The sequence below is a fragment of the Choloepus didactylus genome, chromosome 11 (genome assembly GCF_015220235.1).
Source record: "Choloepus didactylus isolate mChoDid1 chromosome 11, mChoDid1.pri, whole genome shotgun sequence".
Taxonomy (NCBI): domain Eukaryota; kingdom Metazoa; phylum Chordata; class Mammalia; order Pilosa; family Megalonychidae; genus Choloepus; species Choloepus didactylus.
This window is the reverse complement of record NC_051317.1, coordinates 79,870,377-79,885,299: the sequence shown is the minus strand read 5'-3', so window position 1 is coordinate 79,885,299 and position 14,923 is coordinate 79,870,377. Positions and strand designations below refer to the sequence as shown.

Here is a 14,923-nt window from a genome sequence, read left to right as displayed (position 1 = left end):
TCACCAGAACTCCAAAAATCCTCTGCTTTTACTTTGGAGCTTCTCGTGTTGTTTTCCTTCTATGCCCGTCTCCTCTCTGCTGGGCTGGCTGCTCTCAGAGTCTCTGGTGTCTGGCCTCAGTCTATCTATGGTTGGAGTTTGAATCAGTAGAATGAGTTTCCGATAAGAGCAGCCACTGCAATTCTCCCTTCTCCTTCCTGGAGCTGACAGCCCCTCCTCCCCCGGGACTGAGCCTGGCAGGGAGGGGCGCGGGTCCCCTGGCCGCAAAAACTTACAGATTTCGCTGATCTCAGCAGTTCCACGTTTTCATGAGTGTTGTATGAAGTATGCCCAAAGACAGATTGCTCTGTGGTGTCCTGTCCATGCAGTTCCTGGCTTTTTACCTACTTTCCTGGAGGAGTAACTAAAACATACAGCTCACCAGTCTGCCATCTTGCCCCGCCTCCCATCTTCTCAAGGGGTTTTGATGTAAAGAAAAGCAGAGAAATGGGGAAATACCTGGAGGAGTCTTTTTTTTTTTTTTTTGAGATGAAAAGGATAAAGACATTTTTTATGCTTATGGGAATAGAAAAAACTTAGGACCTGATTTGTGGGGAGAAGACAGAGGTGAGAAGAGAATTGCTGGAGCTGATGTTTTTGAGTAGACGAGAAGGATTCCTGAACTTGATTTTAAAGTATGCTCTTTGCTGAAGGTCTGGGGGGCTAACTCATGTACCCAAACTCAGAGAAGACCAGTGTGTAAAATGGAAAGCAGATTATCTGGCAGAGTAAATGGCATTTTTCATTTGCCCAGGGCACATGCTCTCTCCTTGCAGAGCACATCAGCTTATAGGTAGAACAATGTTGGTTAGATGAGAACATATAACTCCCTAGACTCCCACCCCAAATCTGAAGTCTTATTTCTTTCACTAAGACTTTCCCCTTCCTATTTTGCTGATCTCTATCAAAGGAACAGATATCAGGCCTCCAGAATCTTTGCCATATCCTGAACAAGCACTGACAAATAATTCTTCATTATTCCTCTTTTGCTGGAAACTGGTCTGTTCCTCCTGTAAGTTCTCCTTTCCTCAGACATACTGGTGATTTCAGAGAGGACTAGATTAAGGCAGAGCTTTCTTTAGTTATATTCCAGTCTCAAGGATGCCCTTGGGAGACACACTGTGACCTGTGTCCTTCTCAAGTCTCTCTGGTGGCGCTGTCACAAATCCCCCGTGGTAGGGGCTGTGCCGCCATTTAAAGTTGCTACTTCTAGTGTCAGTCTCAGAGGACAGACAACTCTTTTTTTAAATATTGAGATAGAAGTCATATACCAAAACGTCCACCAAATCAAAGTGTATAATTCAGTTTTTTTTTTAGTAAATTCACAAGGTTGTGCAACCATCACCATTATTTAATTCCATAAGATTTCTTTCATACCAAAGAGATACCAGAAGACTTCCATCACCCCATACCTACCAATTCACCCCTATCCTACCCCTTGGCAAACCTTAATTTCCTTTCTATCTCTATTGATTAGGCTATTCTGGACATTTTATGTAAAAGGAGTCATAAAATATGTAGCCTTTTGTGTCTGACTACGTTCACTTAGCATGATATGTTCCAGAGTCATCTGTGTTGTAGCATGAATGAGTACTTCATTTCTTTTTATTGTTGAATAATATTCCATAGTATATGTTTATTCATATGTCAGTAGATGGACATTTGGGTTGTGTCTACTTTTTTAGTATTATGAGTAATTCTGCTATGAATATTCTTTTACGCATTTTTGTGTGAACATATATTTTCAAGTCTCTTGAGTAGATACTTAGGAGTGGATCATATGGTAAATCAATGTTTAACATTTTGGTGAACTGCCAAACTGCTTTCCATGTGGCTGTGCCATTTTACATTCCCACCAAAAATGTATGAGGGTTCCAATTTCTCCATATCTTTGCTAACATTTACTATTGTCCAATTTTTTATTAGAGCCATCTTATTGGGTATGAAATGAGAGGTGGACAATCGACCTTAAATACTGGGGTCACCTCATTTTAGAACTTTTATGTAAGTATTTCCAGTTTACAGATGTGAAAATGGAGGCACAGACTAATTCCTTGCTCAAGGTCTTACAACTTTATAGTGATGAAGCTGGTGTCAGGCTTGGGAGCCGGTGTTCTTTCCACTAGGCTGTTGTGATGTCTGTGGTTTTCAGTCAGGAATCCAGAATTTGTATACGTCCATTTAAATATGGGGCAGCTTTCAGGAGGACAACTCTTGGGGCTGATTGTGTTGACTACTGGGAGTGTGATTTATATCTACCCCCACCCCCATCACCTTCTTAACACAGTAGACAGCCTTGCTCTGCTCTCTGTTCTTCAAAACCTGAAGTAGATGTCTTCTTATTTATGACTTTCTCCTTGTCTTCTACTAGACTTCAATCACTTAGAGGACAGTGATCTTGACTTAGTCCCCTCTGTTTTAACAGTGGGGGTCATAATACCTGGCATGCGATGATCCCCCATGAAATGTTATAGCAATTAAATTGGATAAATCAGTCAGAATTATTGGAGAATGAGATTATTGTAAATCAGCTCTTTGGAGAAAAAGCACAACAAAAATACAAGATATAAATAATAGATGGTTTAAGAAGTCATTTTTCTTTATTATGTATTGCAATTTAATGGTAATAACAGAATTAAGCTTAGTGCTTGCATGTATAAGCTAACTAGCTAAGGGAAAACACACAGCAGGATGCTGGCTGAACTGAAATCTCTTAGCATATAAAACTTTAGTCTATTTGTAATTAATAAATGATGCAATTGCTCTGAACTATTGCTAGCTTTCAAATTTTCCAAATATATAAAGCATGCACTGAATATTTTTCACTCTTTATAATTAAAAATTTAGTAAAGATGTAAAGTATATGGAAGTATATAGTAAGAAGTGAAGTTCCCATTCATCTCTCCCCCAACTCCCACATTGAGTGGAATATTGGGCTCCAAATATCCTCAGTTATTTGGAGCTCTGTTTGGAAGACGAATGAATATTCTAACTTTTCCTGGGGTTGACTCCCTTTTAAAATCAAACACAAATGTGATAGTCCTAAAATTCTGAATAAGGCAAAGAATAACTGAACTGGGGAAGTTTTTCTCAAGGGAATAGAAAGTGAATGTGATGATGCAGTCTTAGCTAATTTAAGTGTGAAAGCAGGAAACAGTTTCTTTCATTGGCAGATTTTGTTTTAGACAGGCTGTAATTTGTACACAAAGTGAAGAGGATTCTTGAGTGCTTCTTGAGACAGGCCAAATTAAAATCCCTTTGCTTGACATCTCCAGGTATCTACCTCAGCTTTCTACTTTGAAGAAGGAATGTCACATTGCTCCTCTGATGGTTTTCCTTATCCAGTTGAGATATTTTTTTGTAAGGAGAATGTAGACACCAGGTTTCTTGGGGTCACCACACTTCCCAAAGGAAGTGACACCTCTGAAAATGTTACTGCATATCAGAGGACTTCCGGAATCCCCCTGGAACGAGAGCCATGTGTATAAATATGAGTGCTTTCCAAAGATGATATATTTATTTATTTGTTCACTCATTCTTTCCTTATTTAAAGGCTAATTTAAAATCTATTTTATTGTCTGTCCTCAGCATCTATTAACACACATGTGTTTATCTTTTCTAAGCATTTTCTTTTTGAAAAAGGTAACTCTGGATAAGATGTGCAAATATATTTTCAACAGTAAAACAAAGAAAGAGCAACAAAGGAAAACTTTAATAGTGAAAAATAATTTTCTCCTTCAGTCTACCTGTGTGTCCTTTTCTTGGTCAATATAAACTGAATATTGAGGCTACATGAAGGTGTGAGATGAGATCTCAACTATTCCCTGCTCTGAAGGAGGTCACTAGCTAAGCCATCTCAGATCAAAGAGTACTTGAGACTTTCAAACACTTTTTAGAGCTTTCCCCGATGTTCATCAGTCCCATTTCATGTTCTTTCTTGTCAACCACTTCAAGGTCATGAATTCTATGTAGGCTCAAACCCTGGTAAAGCCTGTTCTTGGCACACTGAGAGGTAGAACAGTGCAGGAATTGGGAGTCAGAGGCCTGGGTCCAAATCCAGGGCCACCCCAACGATAGCCAGGTTATTTAACTTAGGGAAGGGAAGTAACTTTCCATGCTTTGATTTCTACATCTGTAAAATAGGGATGATAATAATAGTGCCTACCTCATGGGATTACTTGAGGATTAAATGGTATAACAGAGTGTAGAATTTGGTACAATTCCTGGCACCTGATAAATGCCAGCTGTCATTATCATTATTGAAAGGGCTGCAGAGCATTCGTGAGTGGTGGTTAAGTGATACACTGAGAATTATCATTGGGAAGAAGGAATGCTCCCTGAGTGGAGGGTTTCACACTGGACAAAGAAGTACACCACACACCACTGCCAAGCAGTTTTCTTGCTGGTCTTAGGCATAAAAAGTAATAACAAGTGTGTGCCCTGTTCTTCATAGGCACTCTAACTTTATTTCCTATACCAAAAATGATTTGAATTTTTTATTTACTTACTTCACATGAATCATCTTCACCTTTTTCACCACCAGCACAGATCATGTTGTTCTCAACAACTGGCTTGAAATTATAGTGCTTTGCATCATTGCATATTTTTCGGTCTATTACAGTGACATTGACTTCTCTCAAGGTATCTGAAATTCCACATGAGTCTTTTTTGGTACTTCCCCATCCTGCCACACGACACTTGGTGTGGGGTTTGACATCTTCTCCTGTTTTGGGCAGCGGAAGTATTCCTACAGCTTTGGTAATAGTTGCTCTACCTTCCAGCTAGGAGATAGACAGAGATGCAGCTTCAGGCAAGGACAAAACCAACCATGGAGAAGTTCTGACACCTTCATGTTTCTCCAGCAGCTTCACGCTATTGGGCAGAGGTGTCAGAGGTGAGGGGGAGCTCCCTGACTCTCCTCCAAGAGCACAGGAACCCTCCCTGATCACCCCACTAGCCTGTAGCAGTAAGATTTCTGGGTCCTGCAGGAGACCTGACCACTTTGACTACTTGCTTGGAACCTGAGTTCAGAATCCTTTCTCTAGATTTTAATTCCAACTTTTTTTTTTTTACCCAAAATGACCCAAGAAATATTTATTGAGGGACTAATATGTACCAGGTACTATTCTAGATGTTTGGAGGAATTAAACAGACAAAAATACCATTCTTGTGACTCTTATACTCCAGTGGGGGAGGTAGACAAACAAATAAATAAAATTTAGAGTAAGTAAGAGGGTGATATATGCTGTGGGGAAAAATGCAGGTGAAAGTGGAATGGGGAACGTCCTCTGGTAGGGGGTGAGGGGAGTTGCCTCATTGGGGACTAGAGTGTGGGAGGAGGAGGTGACACGAGGGAGAGGCAGATAGCATGGAGGGGGTCAGGTGGTAAGTTTTGGGGGGTAAGGGGTGGTGAGGTTTTTTCCAGAAACACATAGAGCTCTAGGGCCCTCTCTGCTCCTGATGATGGGGGTGTGTGGAGCCCCTGGGCTGCTTCTTGACTCTCCTCTTGGCCTGGTTCCTTATCAGCCCCTTTGGACTAGTGTTATAGCCTTTGGTTCACACTCTTGTCTTTCAGTTCTCCCTTCCTCTATTCCATTTTCTGCATAGCAGCCAGATTGTTCTAAAAACAAGTCTAGGCATGTCACTGCCCTGCTTAAAACAGTTCCCCATTTCCTTCCCAATAAAGTTCAAACTTCTTACCAAGGTTGGCAATGCCTGACTCCATGGCCTGTGTCCTGCTTTCCCCTCTTTCTTAAATCTCATGATAACCCCCTCATCTCTCTGCTTCCTCGAATTGCGTTTTCCAGAGAGACCCCTTGTACCTGCTGCTCTTCTTGCCTGGAAGGCACCTCCCTCCCTTTCCCCTGACTGACTCCCCCCCTTCTCTAGGAAGGCTTCCCTGACTGCCCCCTCCTCCCCTATTTCTCCCATAGCACCATCTTTTTAGTTAGCTGGTTCACCACTGAGTAAAATACTTTTCTATTTATTTGTCTGTGTCCCCTTCTAGAGGGTGACTGCTTGTAGGGCAGAACCTGATTACTATTTATCTTCAGAAAGATAGAAAAGCAGACTGCACAAACAGCTAAGCCTTGGTGTGCTAGCTGCGGGCCTGGCACCCACAACCAGGCCATGATTTTTCTTGGTGAGCATGAACAGTCTCACAGATCACTAATGTCAGATAAGATGAACCTAATGAAGCGAGTAAAAATGAGGCTGTTCTGCAATCATGTTTGAGTACAGGCAAAAACACATCATAGTTCAAACCACAAAAATGAATAAATACCTCCCCTCTTATTCTGGCTAAAATGAGTGACGGCTGCATCTTCACCAATCATGGATTTAGCCTCTGTCTATTCTTTCTGTCTCCGAGATGAGTAAGATTCCGTAAGATGCCGCATCACAGAGTCACCCTCGTCTTGACAACACCCAATTCAGAGCATCTCTGATCCCTCCCCCAAATGACCTAACAGAAGCCCAAATCCTATTCTAAGCCCCTTACTGAGCCACTCTGTGGTCTCTCAGGGTATACGGCGCAAGCATCCATAAGCATCAAAATTTTGCTTAACCACAGGTGGGTTCCTAGTGGTCTTTGATTCATGGGCATCACCACTTTGGATTTCCAGGTCCTGCCACAGTAGGACTTTTGTCAACATTTGTTGAACCAAACTGAATTCCAAGAAGAGGATCACCTGTGGCAATGACACTGGGTCCTAGCCATGCTTGCCCCCACATCCCAGGCATTAGCTGATTTTAGCTGTGGGGCCACGTGTGTAAAAACTAGTTTTAGGCTAAACTGACCAAATTTCAAAATTTTACTATTTCAAAATAGTTATTTTAAAAAAACATATTTACCTGAAGCAGTTGAAGGTCTCCTTCATATGACTGTGGATCGTAGCATGGATAGGGAATTGCCTTTTTAATGGAAAATGTTTGGCTAGCTTTGCCTTTGTGGGAGATAGAGTGTGCCCCAAGAATAATTTGAGGTTTGCCCTTCCTGGAAAAACAACAAGATTTTATTTATGTAATATGATGGATAAAATTAAACTATGGACATAATTTATTCAATTCTGATCAGTTCTTTCAAATGACTTCTTATTTATAAATAAGCACAGTTAAGATAGAGGGAGTGGATGGGTGATATTTATGAGGCCTTTTTTTCTTTTGGTGTTTTAGTACGTTTTACTAAGAGGTTTGTTATCCCCAATTGCTTCAATTCCACTACAGCTTTTCAAGGAAGAAGCAACAAGCAGGAAACCCCAGGCCTCTTGACTTAGGGAAGAGCATTGAATTGGAAAGGCCTGGAGAGGTGTGCTTGGCTGCCAGCAAAGGAGGCAACCAGAAATCTGGGCTTGGCTTCCCTCTGGCAGGCTGCAAGGAAGGAGGTTGGAGCTGGGCTTTGCCATTTGGCTGCCAAGAGAGGAGCTACCTGGTTGTTCCTCCACCTACTCTGGATTTGTGGAATAAAGCCCTTCTCCTAGTGGCCCTCTAGATTGTTGGCACTTCACGGAAGGGAATAAAACCAAGAAAGAGCAGAAGTGGCACGTTTCCTTTTCTGGGCTTCAAAAAATAGTGTGCCTTGCTGAAGTCTTCAGAGATGAGAAAAGTTGACCAGAGTCAAGTTTTTGTAGGTTGGACTGAAGAAAGGAACCTGGGTTGTATAACAAAATTTTAAAGCTGAGTCTAAACCAACACAAGCATATGCACACACATACACACACACACAAACTAAGACTAGTCCTGAATCTAGTTTGTGAACCCACTGATAGCTATTCTGGGAGAGGGGGTAAAGAACTCTGATCTGCTGGACAGATTTTACCAAGTGGGGCTATTAATTAAGCTTGCTGGTGGCTAACCTTATTTCCGGGGTGAATTGTGCTGAAGTTTGTACTTGACAAATTTTTATTTGTTACACAATATAAAATGATGTATTTGAGTCTTCTTTGTAGGAAGCTAGTTTTAAGCATCTTCTTTTCACGCAAGTTATGCTAATGTGCATAGGGCATTAACACTGCTTGTTATCAATGCCAGGCACTGATTAAGAAAATAGCAACACATCCATGTGACAAACATTATTCTGCCTTTCAACACATGATTAGGAAAACTATTAGTTTGGACCCTAGGAAATTGCTATTTTTTAAGGTAAAACAGTCAAATTTTAATAATTTCCCATAGATCAATCTAATATGTAGCAACATGGGAAAATGCCAATTATATAATAGTAATTAAACTAGTTGTAATTACAAAAAACACATTCAATTTGATCTACTATGTAAAGTGTGCTAAAGAAAGAAGTCTGGAAAAAAATACATGAAAACCCTAACGGTGATTGTGTAAGGTTGATATTTTGAGTGTTCTTTTCACCTTTCTTGATTTGCATAATTTTAATAATGTTAATATTTATGGTGAAAAACCATTTTAAAATAATGTGGAAAATGGTCATGTATTTCAATCTTGTTCTATAGGATCTGGCCTTTGCACATACAAATAAATATTATAATAGAACATGACACTGAATGTGCTTCTCCATCCCGACCTACTTTTGGCTTTGGATTCTAGAGTCATTTTCACCCCTTCTAATCTGCCTTGAGAATCAGAGTAGCTCAGAATTACTTACAGGTCACAATGTGCAGCCGTCAAAACCCAGTTTTCCTTGATCAAAGCCCCTGCACAGCTTTTCAGCCCTTTGATTAGAGCCATGTAGGGTCTTGCGTGAGGTGGCACTTTATTTCCTCCTATAATTCCTTCACAGGATTCTGGAAAAACTAAAAGAGTGATCTAGAGTGAAATCTTATTTTATGTAGTCATGCTTCTCGCTGAGTGAGATTGAACATTAGCACCTGGACGTGAACTCTGTGCTGGGGAAAGCAGCTAAGAGCAGTCCAGACATAGGCCAGACTCGGTTCTTTCTTTCTGCAGCTTTTTCATCTATGATTATGTTCACTGCAACAGTCACACATTTGATAATATTTTACTATGATCAGTTTAACATTCAGATTTGGGGTAAGTTTTATTATAAATAAACATACTGAGTAGGTTAGGCTTTAATTTTTTTTAATTATATGTCTAACACAATTTTTCATTTTTTTGGGGGGAGGAAATGTTAGTGTAAAATTGATAAATATAATAGAAATGCTTCTCTTTTTGAGCAATGGTTCTCAAACTTTAGTGTCATAATAATCACCCAGAGCTCTTATTTAAAATGTAGGTTCCCTAGACCCATCCACTGAGAGTCTGATTCAGAATTCGGAAAAGGGAATCTGGGAATCTGCATTTAGAACTAGCACCCCAGGTGCTTTGGATGTAGGCAGTCCCCAGAGCCGTTGTGGGGTCTGTAAGGCTGTGATCAAGTCTAGGAAAGCAGTGGTTTATTCTGTTCTTGCCCCTATGGGCAGGTATTATTAGAGAGGGCGATCCACATGATAGTTAGGCATTTATAAGAGGTGTGGATGGACAGCCAGGAGGAGACTGTACCCAGAAACTAGAGGGCAGGAGAGGGGTGGCATTCTTGGCAGAACACTCAGGACTTGGCTCTGGTCCCCCCAAATTAACCTTTCTGTACCTCAGTGTGCATGTGGACTGATTCTGAAGCCTGGATTTGGAGGGTCTCCTTGCACTATCACAGATGAAATTAACTCCTTATTAGTAAAATATGTACTTGTGTAAGTGACAGTCCCTTTGTATTCTAACACCTGAAAAAGAGAAAGTGCCCTTAGTAGCAATCAGTCATGTCCCCAGTATTCTGATTTGGGAACAGAGGGTTCATAAGGGAGACTGAGTCCCTAGGCCTCTCCCTTCTTCTGTTCAAATGTTTATAATAAATTCCCTAAATCCGAGGTCACTGTCCTGCTGGTTGAGAATGTGGGTTCATAAAGCTCTCTTGCCTTCTTGCCTGTTGTGTGTTCTCACCAACAAAGTACATTTATGAGGTGATTCTTGGGGACAGGGATGTTTTCCATGTGACTGGAGAAACCTTGTTTTTGCCCATGAGAACCTGATTGGTCTACAAAGAAACAAAACCAATTGCTTTAGTTTTACAAGCTCCATGATAGTGCAGCTCAGTAGCTATCAGGCTCTGTCCTGAATACAATGGTACACTCTATAAATGCTGTAGGTCTTTAATGGCTTTTTACTTATTTCAGTCTTTTTTCCTTATTTGTTATTATTCATGTAGAAAGTGAGTCAAGCACAGGAGTCTAACTGGCAGGGCAGGGGATGGGGATGAAGGTGTGAAAGAACAATCCTGATTTTATGTCCCCACAGGAAATACAATTAGCAAAATTTTTAACTGTATTTCTGCTTACATTCCAGGCTGAAATCATGATAGGACTGCTTTCCTAAACAATTTACATATTCATTTCACTTTTTCTGTTCAAGTGTTCCACAACTATTTTTGAGCGACTAATGTTAAAATGGATGCAAAGATAATAAAACCAAGTTCTTGCCCTCAAAGAGATTTGTTAGTAAAAAGATAGAAAGAAATGTTCACAAATACACAAATGATCACAATGCCAGGCAGTGGTAAGTGCCTGGAGAAGGTAAAAATAAGGAGTTGGAAGAATGAGGAGATGTGTGAAAATGCTATTGACAGAAGAGTCTGGAGGTCTGCATGAAGAAGGCTTTTTTTTTTCCCTTTTCTGACGGATATAGAAATATGTGCAAGATTTCAACAAGCAGGGGCTAGGGGAGATTCCAGGTTTGAGGTAAGATGTAAGTAAAAGGCAGCAGAGTTGAGACTTAGGAGAATGAAGTGTAGAGTAATGTTACGTTGAGCTTAATGATGCACCATATTTAAATGCCTTATTGACCTTATACATATCTTAGAGCCAGTCCTTAAAATGACAGCTGTTAGAAAAGTGGTTTTTTTTTTTTTACAGTCTCGATTCTACCTGCGTTTTTCTTTTAAATGTTCAGTTTAAGTTGATTCTCTAAGCTTCTGTGATCTCTCTGTATAATGGTTTCTTAAATTTAAGCAGTGCTTCTTTTTCCCAAGAATTCAAAGCACATTTAACATAATATCTATCTCCTGTCCCTGGTAGGTAGGAAGTGTCAGGCAATATTAGCCTCTTTTCTTAAAGCTCAAGAAAACAAAAAGATTAAAGATATACCCAAAATCACAGAGCCAGGGCAGAATGGACAGAACCCCCTTCTCCTGACTCCCTGCCCATCGTAGCCTGTTCATTTCCTACTACAGGCTGGATTGTCTAGTATCAGGTTTGACACTACAAATTGACGTAAAAAATCTCACAGTATTCCATGGTGAAAATTATCTTTGGAATAAACTACAGTTAAGTTGTATTAACACTAAGAAAAAAAAAAACTACAGTAATAATCATAACGAAAGCATCTATGATTTACCAGACACCAGTTCTAACATTTACTACAATGCAAGATGAGTGTTATTATTCTTGTGTATAGATAAGGAAGATGAAGTTCAGACAAAGTGGTTAACTCACCTAAGATCACTGACCTAATAAATGGCAAAGCAATATACTAACCTAGTTTCACATTATGCAAAAACCATATTCTTTCCATTGTTAAGCCCTGTCTTTTTAAAGCAATGGTTCTTTACCTTTTCCTTTAGGAAATACTGAACTACATGAGTATCTGATACATATGTGTATATGCATATGCATAGGTATGTGTAGATATACACAGGTATAAGTATAAACATGCATGTAAATATTAGCATGCAGTTTAGGGAGTTTGACAGACTTCCTGATGCTCACCCATGGCCTCTTCATGTGCTCATGGATCTCAAGTTAATAACAGTTCTGAAGTGTGTGGTTAAGAGCATGGCCTCTGGGTTCAAATCCCAGCCTCACTACTTACTAATTTAAGATCTTACTAAATTTACAGAACTTCTCTGTCTTAGCTTCCTCATCTATAAAATGGGACTAGTAACAATAATACCTACTTAAGAGCATTGAATGAATTAATACATGTAAAGCACTTAGGATAGTGCCATTCTTAGTTGAAAGTTCTATTAAATATTTGCAAATAGATATATGCATATAGTTCATTGGATTATTTTATACTGATATTGTTGTTTTCTTCACCACTCCCACCACTGGAAACACATGCTCCCACAAACAAATTCCCAAACCAAAAATTTTAAGACTTATCTGAGAGCTATGATTTTTTTTGTATTTGTGACTGGGACATCCAATTAATAAGTAAGATATACATCCCCGATTTAATAGCTTTGTCAGTTTTTCCCTTGAAGATCTGACCTGAATTTATGAGAGGCACCAGATATAATGTTTTCACATTTTTGCTGTAGATATGTAGGGTAGCTTTTCTTCTTAAAAAGCCAATTTAGTTTTTTGATAGCAAAGACAAATGGCAACATCAAAAATCATTGGAAATTAAATTACGATTTCTTTTTCCTTTTTGCATAATGTTAAACATAAGTTAAGCTAATTTAGAATTCCACTTTCTCATGAGCAAAACAGAGAAGCATATGAAAATGTGTCTTACCTCCAGAAATTAGAAGGAGAAACATGGCAGGTGGAAAACAGAAAGGAAAGAGCATTTTCATGGCTTCTGTTACCCACATCTGAAGACCATTTAGTTTCAGGTATTAGTAACTACTAACATATAATGAAACACAAAGGATGTGGTTTTTTTTCTTTTTTCTTTCTTTTTCTTTTCTGTGTTGCTTAAGATCTTGGTGCTTCATTACTGGAAAACATAATCTTATTTTAGCTATGGTGTGGTTACTACTTATTGTTTCACAGATGAGGTCATTTCCTTCTGGGTTAGATGTCTCTACCCTAAAGGTTAAATGTGAAGCCATGGAGACAGTGAACATTTAAGAAAATTAATAGAAAATTGTTCTTCTTTTGACAGTTTTTTTCACATTCAAAGACAAGTTCATTTAAAAAGCTGGGAATTCAAATCCCTATCAGTATTTGTTTAGAAATATCATCTTTAACCTCTTCTAGTGGGGAAAGGATAGATATTTGAGGTATTTAGGATTGACAGTACTGGGTAATCATTGAGGAATAACTGAAGTTAGATTCTTCACTTGCAGCATTCAACTATAAAACCACTAAATGAAAATACAGATTAATATTTATGAACATAGAACCAAGAAAGGTACTCTGAAAGGCAGAAATTATAAAGGAAAAGATTGAAAGATTAGATTGTGAAAAGGTTAAAACTTCTGTACTTTAAAACAGCAAACATGAAAGTCAAATTCCAACATTTTCAATATAAGTGGCACAAGTGGATTTTTTTTTACAAAGCAATAAGATGAACACCCCAAAAGAAAAATGACTAGGGGATTTGAATAAAAAATTTACAAAAGAAGTAATTAAAATGGATTATGTATTCCCAGTCTATCCATTCCCATAGAGGAATGGATAAGCCCATAGCATGAGCTTACCAATGATAAAAATGCAATTTAAAACATTCAGGTCAATTTGCTAAAAATTAAGGAAAAAGAATACTAACACTCTCTGTTGGAAATTCTCATGTGTTGATGGTATTTCAAACTGCTACTATTGTTCTGGAGGGCAACACATACAAAGGGTTATTAAATTTTGCAGATCCTTTACCCAACAAGTCATATCTGTGAAATAAAAAAAAAATTGTGGAGCTGTATAGTGTTTTAATTAAAAGGAGGTCATTTGCATAATTAATTGTAACGGAAAAAATTTGAAATGAATCTAAATGTCCCGAGACAAGGAATTAGATAAGTGTATTAGTTTCCTATTGCTGCTATAGCAAGATACTACAAACTTAGTAGCTTAAAACAACACATTTAGTATCTTACAATTTTGTTAGGCCAGAAGTCTGACTTGGGTCTCTCTGGACTAAAATCAAGGTGTTGGTGGGGTTGTGTTCCTTTCTGGAGGCTTTTGGAAAGAATCCATTCCCTTGCCTTTTCCAGCTTCTAGAGGCTGCCCTCATTCCTCCTGGCCCCTTCCATCTTCAAAGCCAGCAATGGCCAGCCACTGTGATACAGGTCACGTTGTGTCACTCTGACACGGACCCTTCTTCTGCTTTCTGCCCTCTGTTTCCACTTATCAGGACCCCTGTAATTACATTGGGTTCATCCAGACATCCAGTTTAATCTCCCTATTTTAAGGTGTGCTTATTAACCTTAATTTAATATGTAGCCTAACTCCCTTTTGCCATGTAACCTCACATATTCACAGGACCTGCTGATTAGGACGTGGGCATCTTTGGAGAGGCCATTATTCTGCCTACCACAATAAGTAAATTATAATTCATTCATTCTATGTAGCTATTAAATAACATAGAAAATGGTCACAAGATATTGCTGTATCAAACAACTCTTGTGTATTACTACAGATTCTCTTGGCCTCATGTAGGTCTGCGGCCTTGGCCACGTGTTCATCTCCAGCTGCCTGTGGAGATAAACTCCGAATGACCTTGTACTGTCTTCACTGGGCACAGCCTGGCCTCATGCCTATATTACATAACTGTTGCCTCCCATCCTTGGACTTCACTGCTGCTGCTGAGGTGTAAGCATGGTGCAGAAATGCAGGAAATCCATTGATCAGTAGCGCATGGAATCTAGTGGATAAATTCTCTCTTTCCCTCCCAGCCTCCATGATAGACTGTTCTTTGAAGCAGCAATGCCTAAGGCCCCTGGAAGACAGCCTGAGAAATCAGTTGTGCTTGATACTAAGAGGTTGCCTGCCTAGCCACACCCTTGTCTTGGTGCTTCCCCTACAATACTCCTTTCTCTCACTTCTGCTTCTCTAGTATTTCACCTAAAAAGGTAGTAGCTTATAAGCTCTGCTATCTAAGAGCTCAGGCTAAGACAGCTGGGGTGGGCCTGGGGGCTAGGAATTGGGAATGGATTTGCAAAATATACCCACAAAACAGGATTTAGTGTTGAATTACTTACCGG

The 14,923-nt window shown here is 39.4% G+C and overlaps 1 protein-coding gene across 1 annotated transcript; it reads right to left on the bottom strand.

Annotated features, from left to right (window-relative positions):
• Nucleotides 1-2,615: 2,615 nt before the first annotated feature.
• On the bottom strand, nucleotides 2,616-12,653 carry LOC119506221 (granzyme A-like). Its single transcript, XM_037799199.1, has 5 exons — nucleotides 12,517-12,653; nucleotides 8,654-8,801; nucleotides 6,892-7,033; nucleotides 4,548-4,820; nucleotides 2,616-3,503 (listed from the first exon to the last, which is right to left on the bottom strand). Exons 1-5 carry the CDS (start codon nucleotides 12,593-12,595, stop codon nucleotides 3,351-3,353), a joined length of 795 nt encoding a protein of 264 aa, XP_037655127.1. The 5' UTR covers nucleotides 12,596-12,653; the 3' UTR covers nucleotides 2,616-3,350.
• Nucleotides 12,654-14,923: the final 2,270 nt, after the last annotated feature.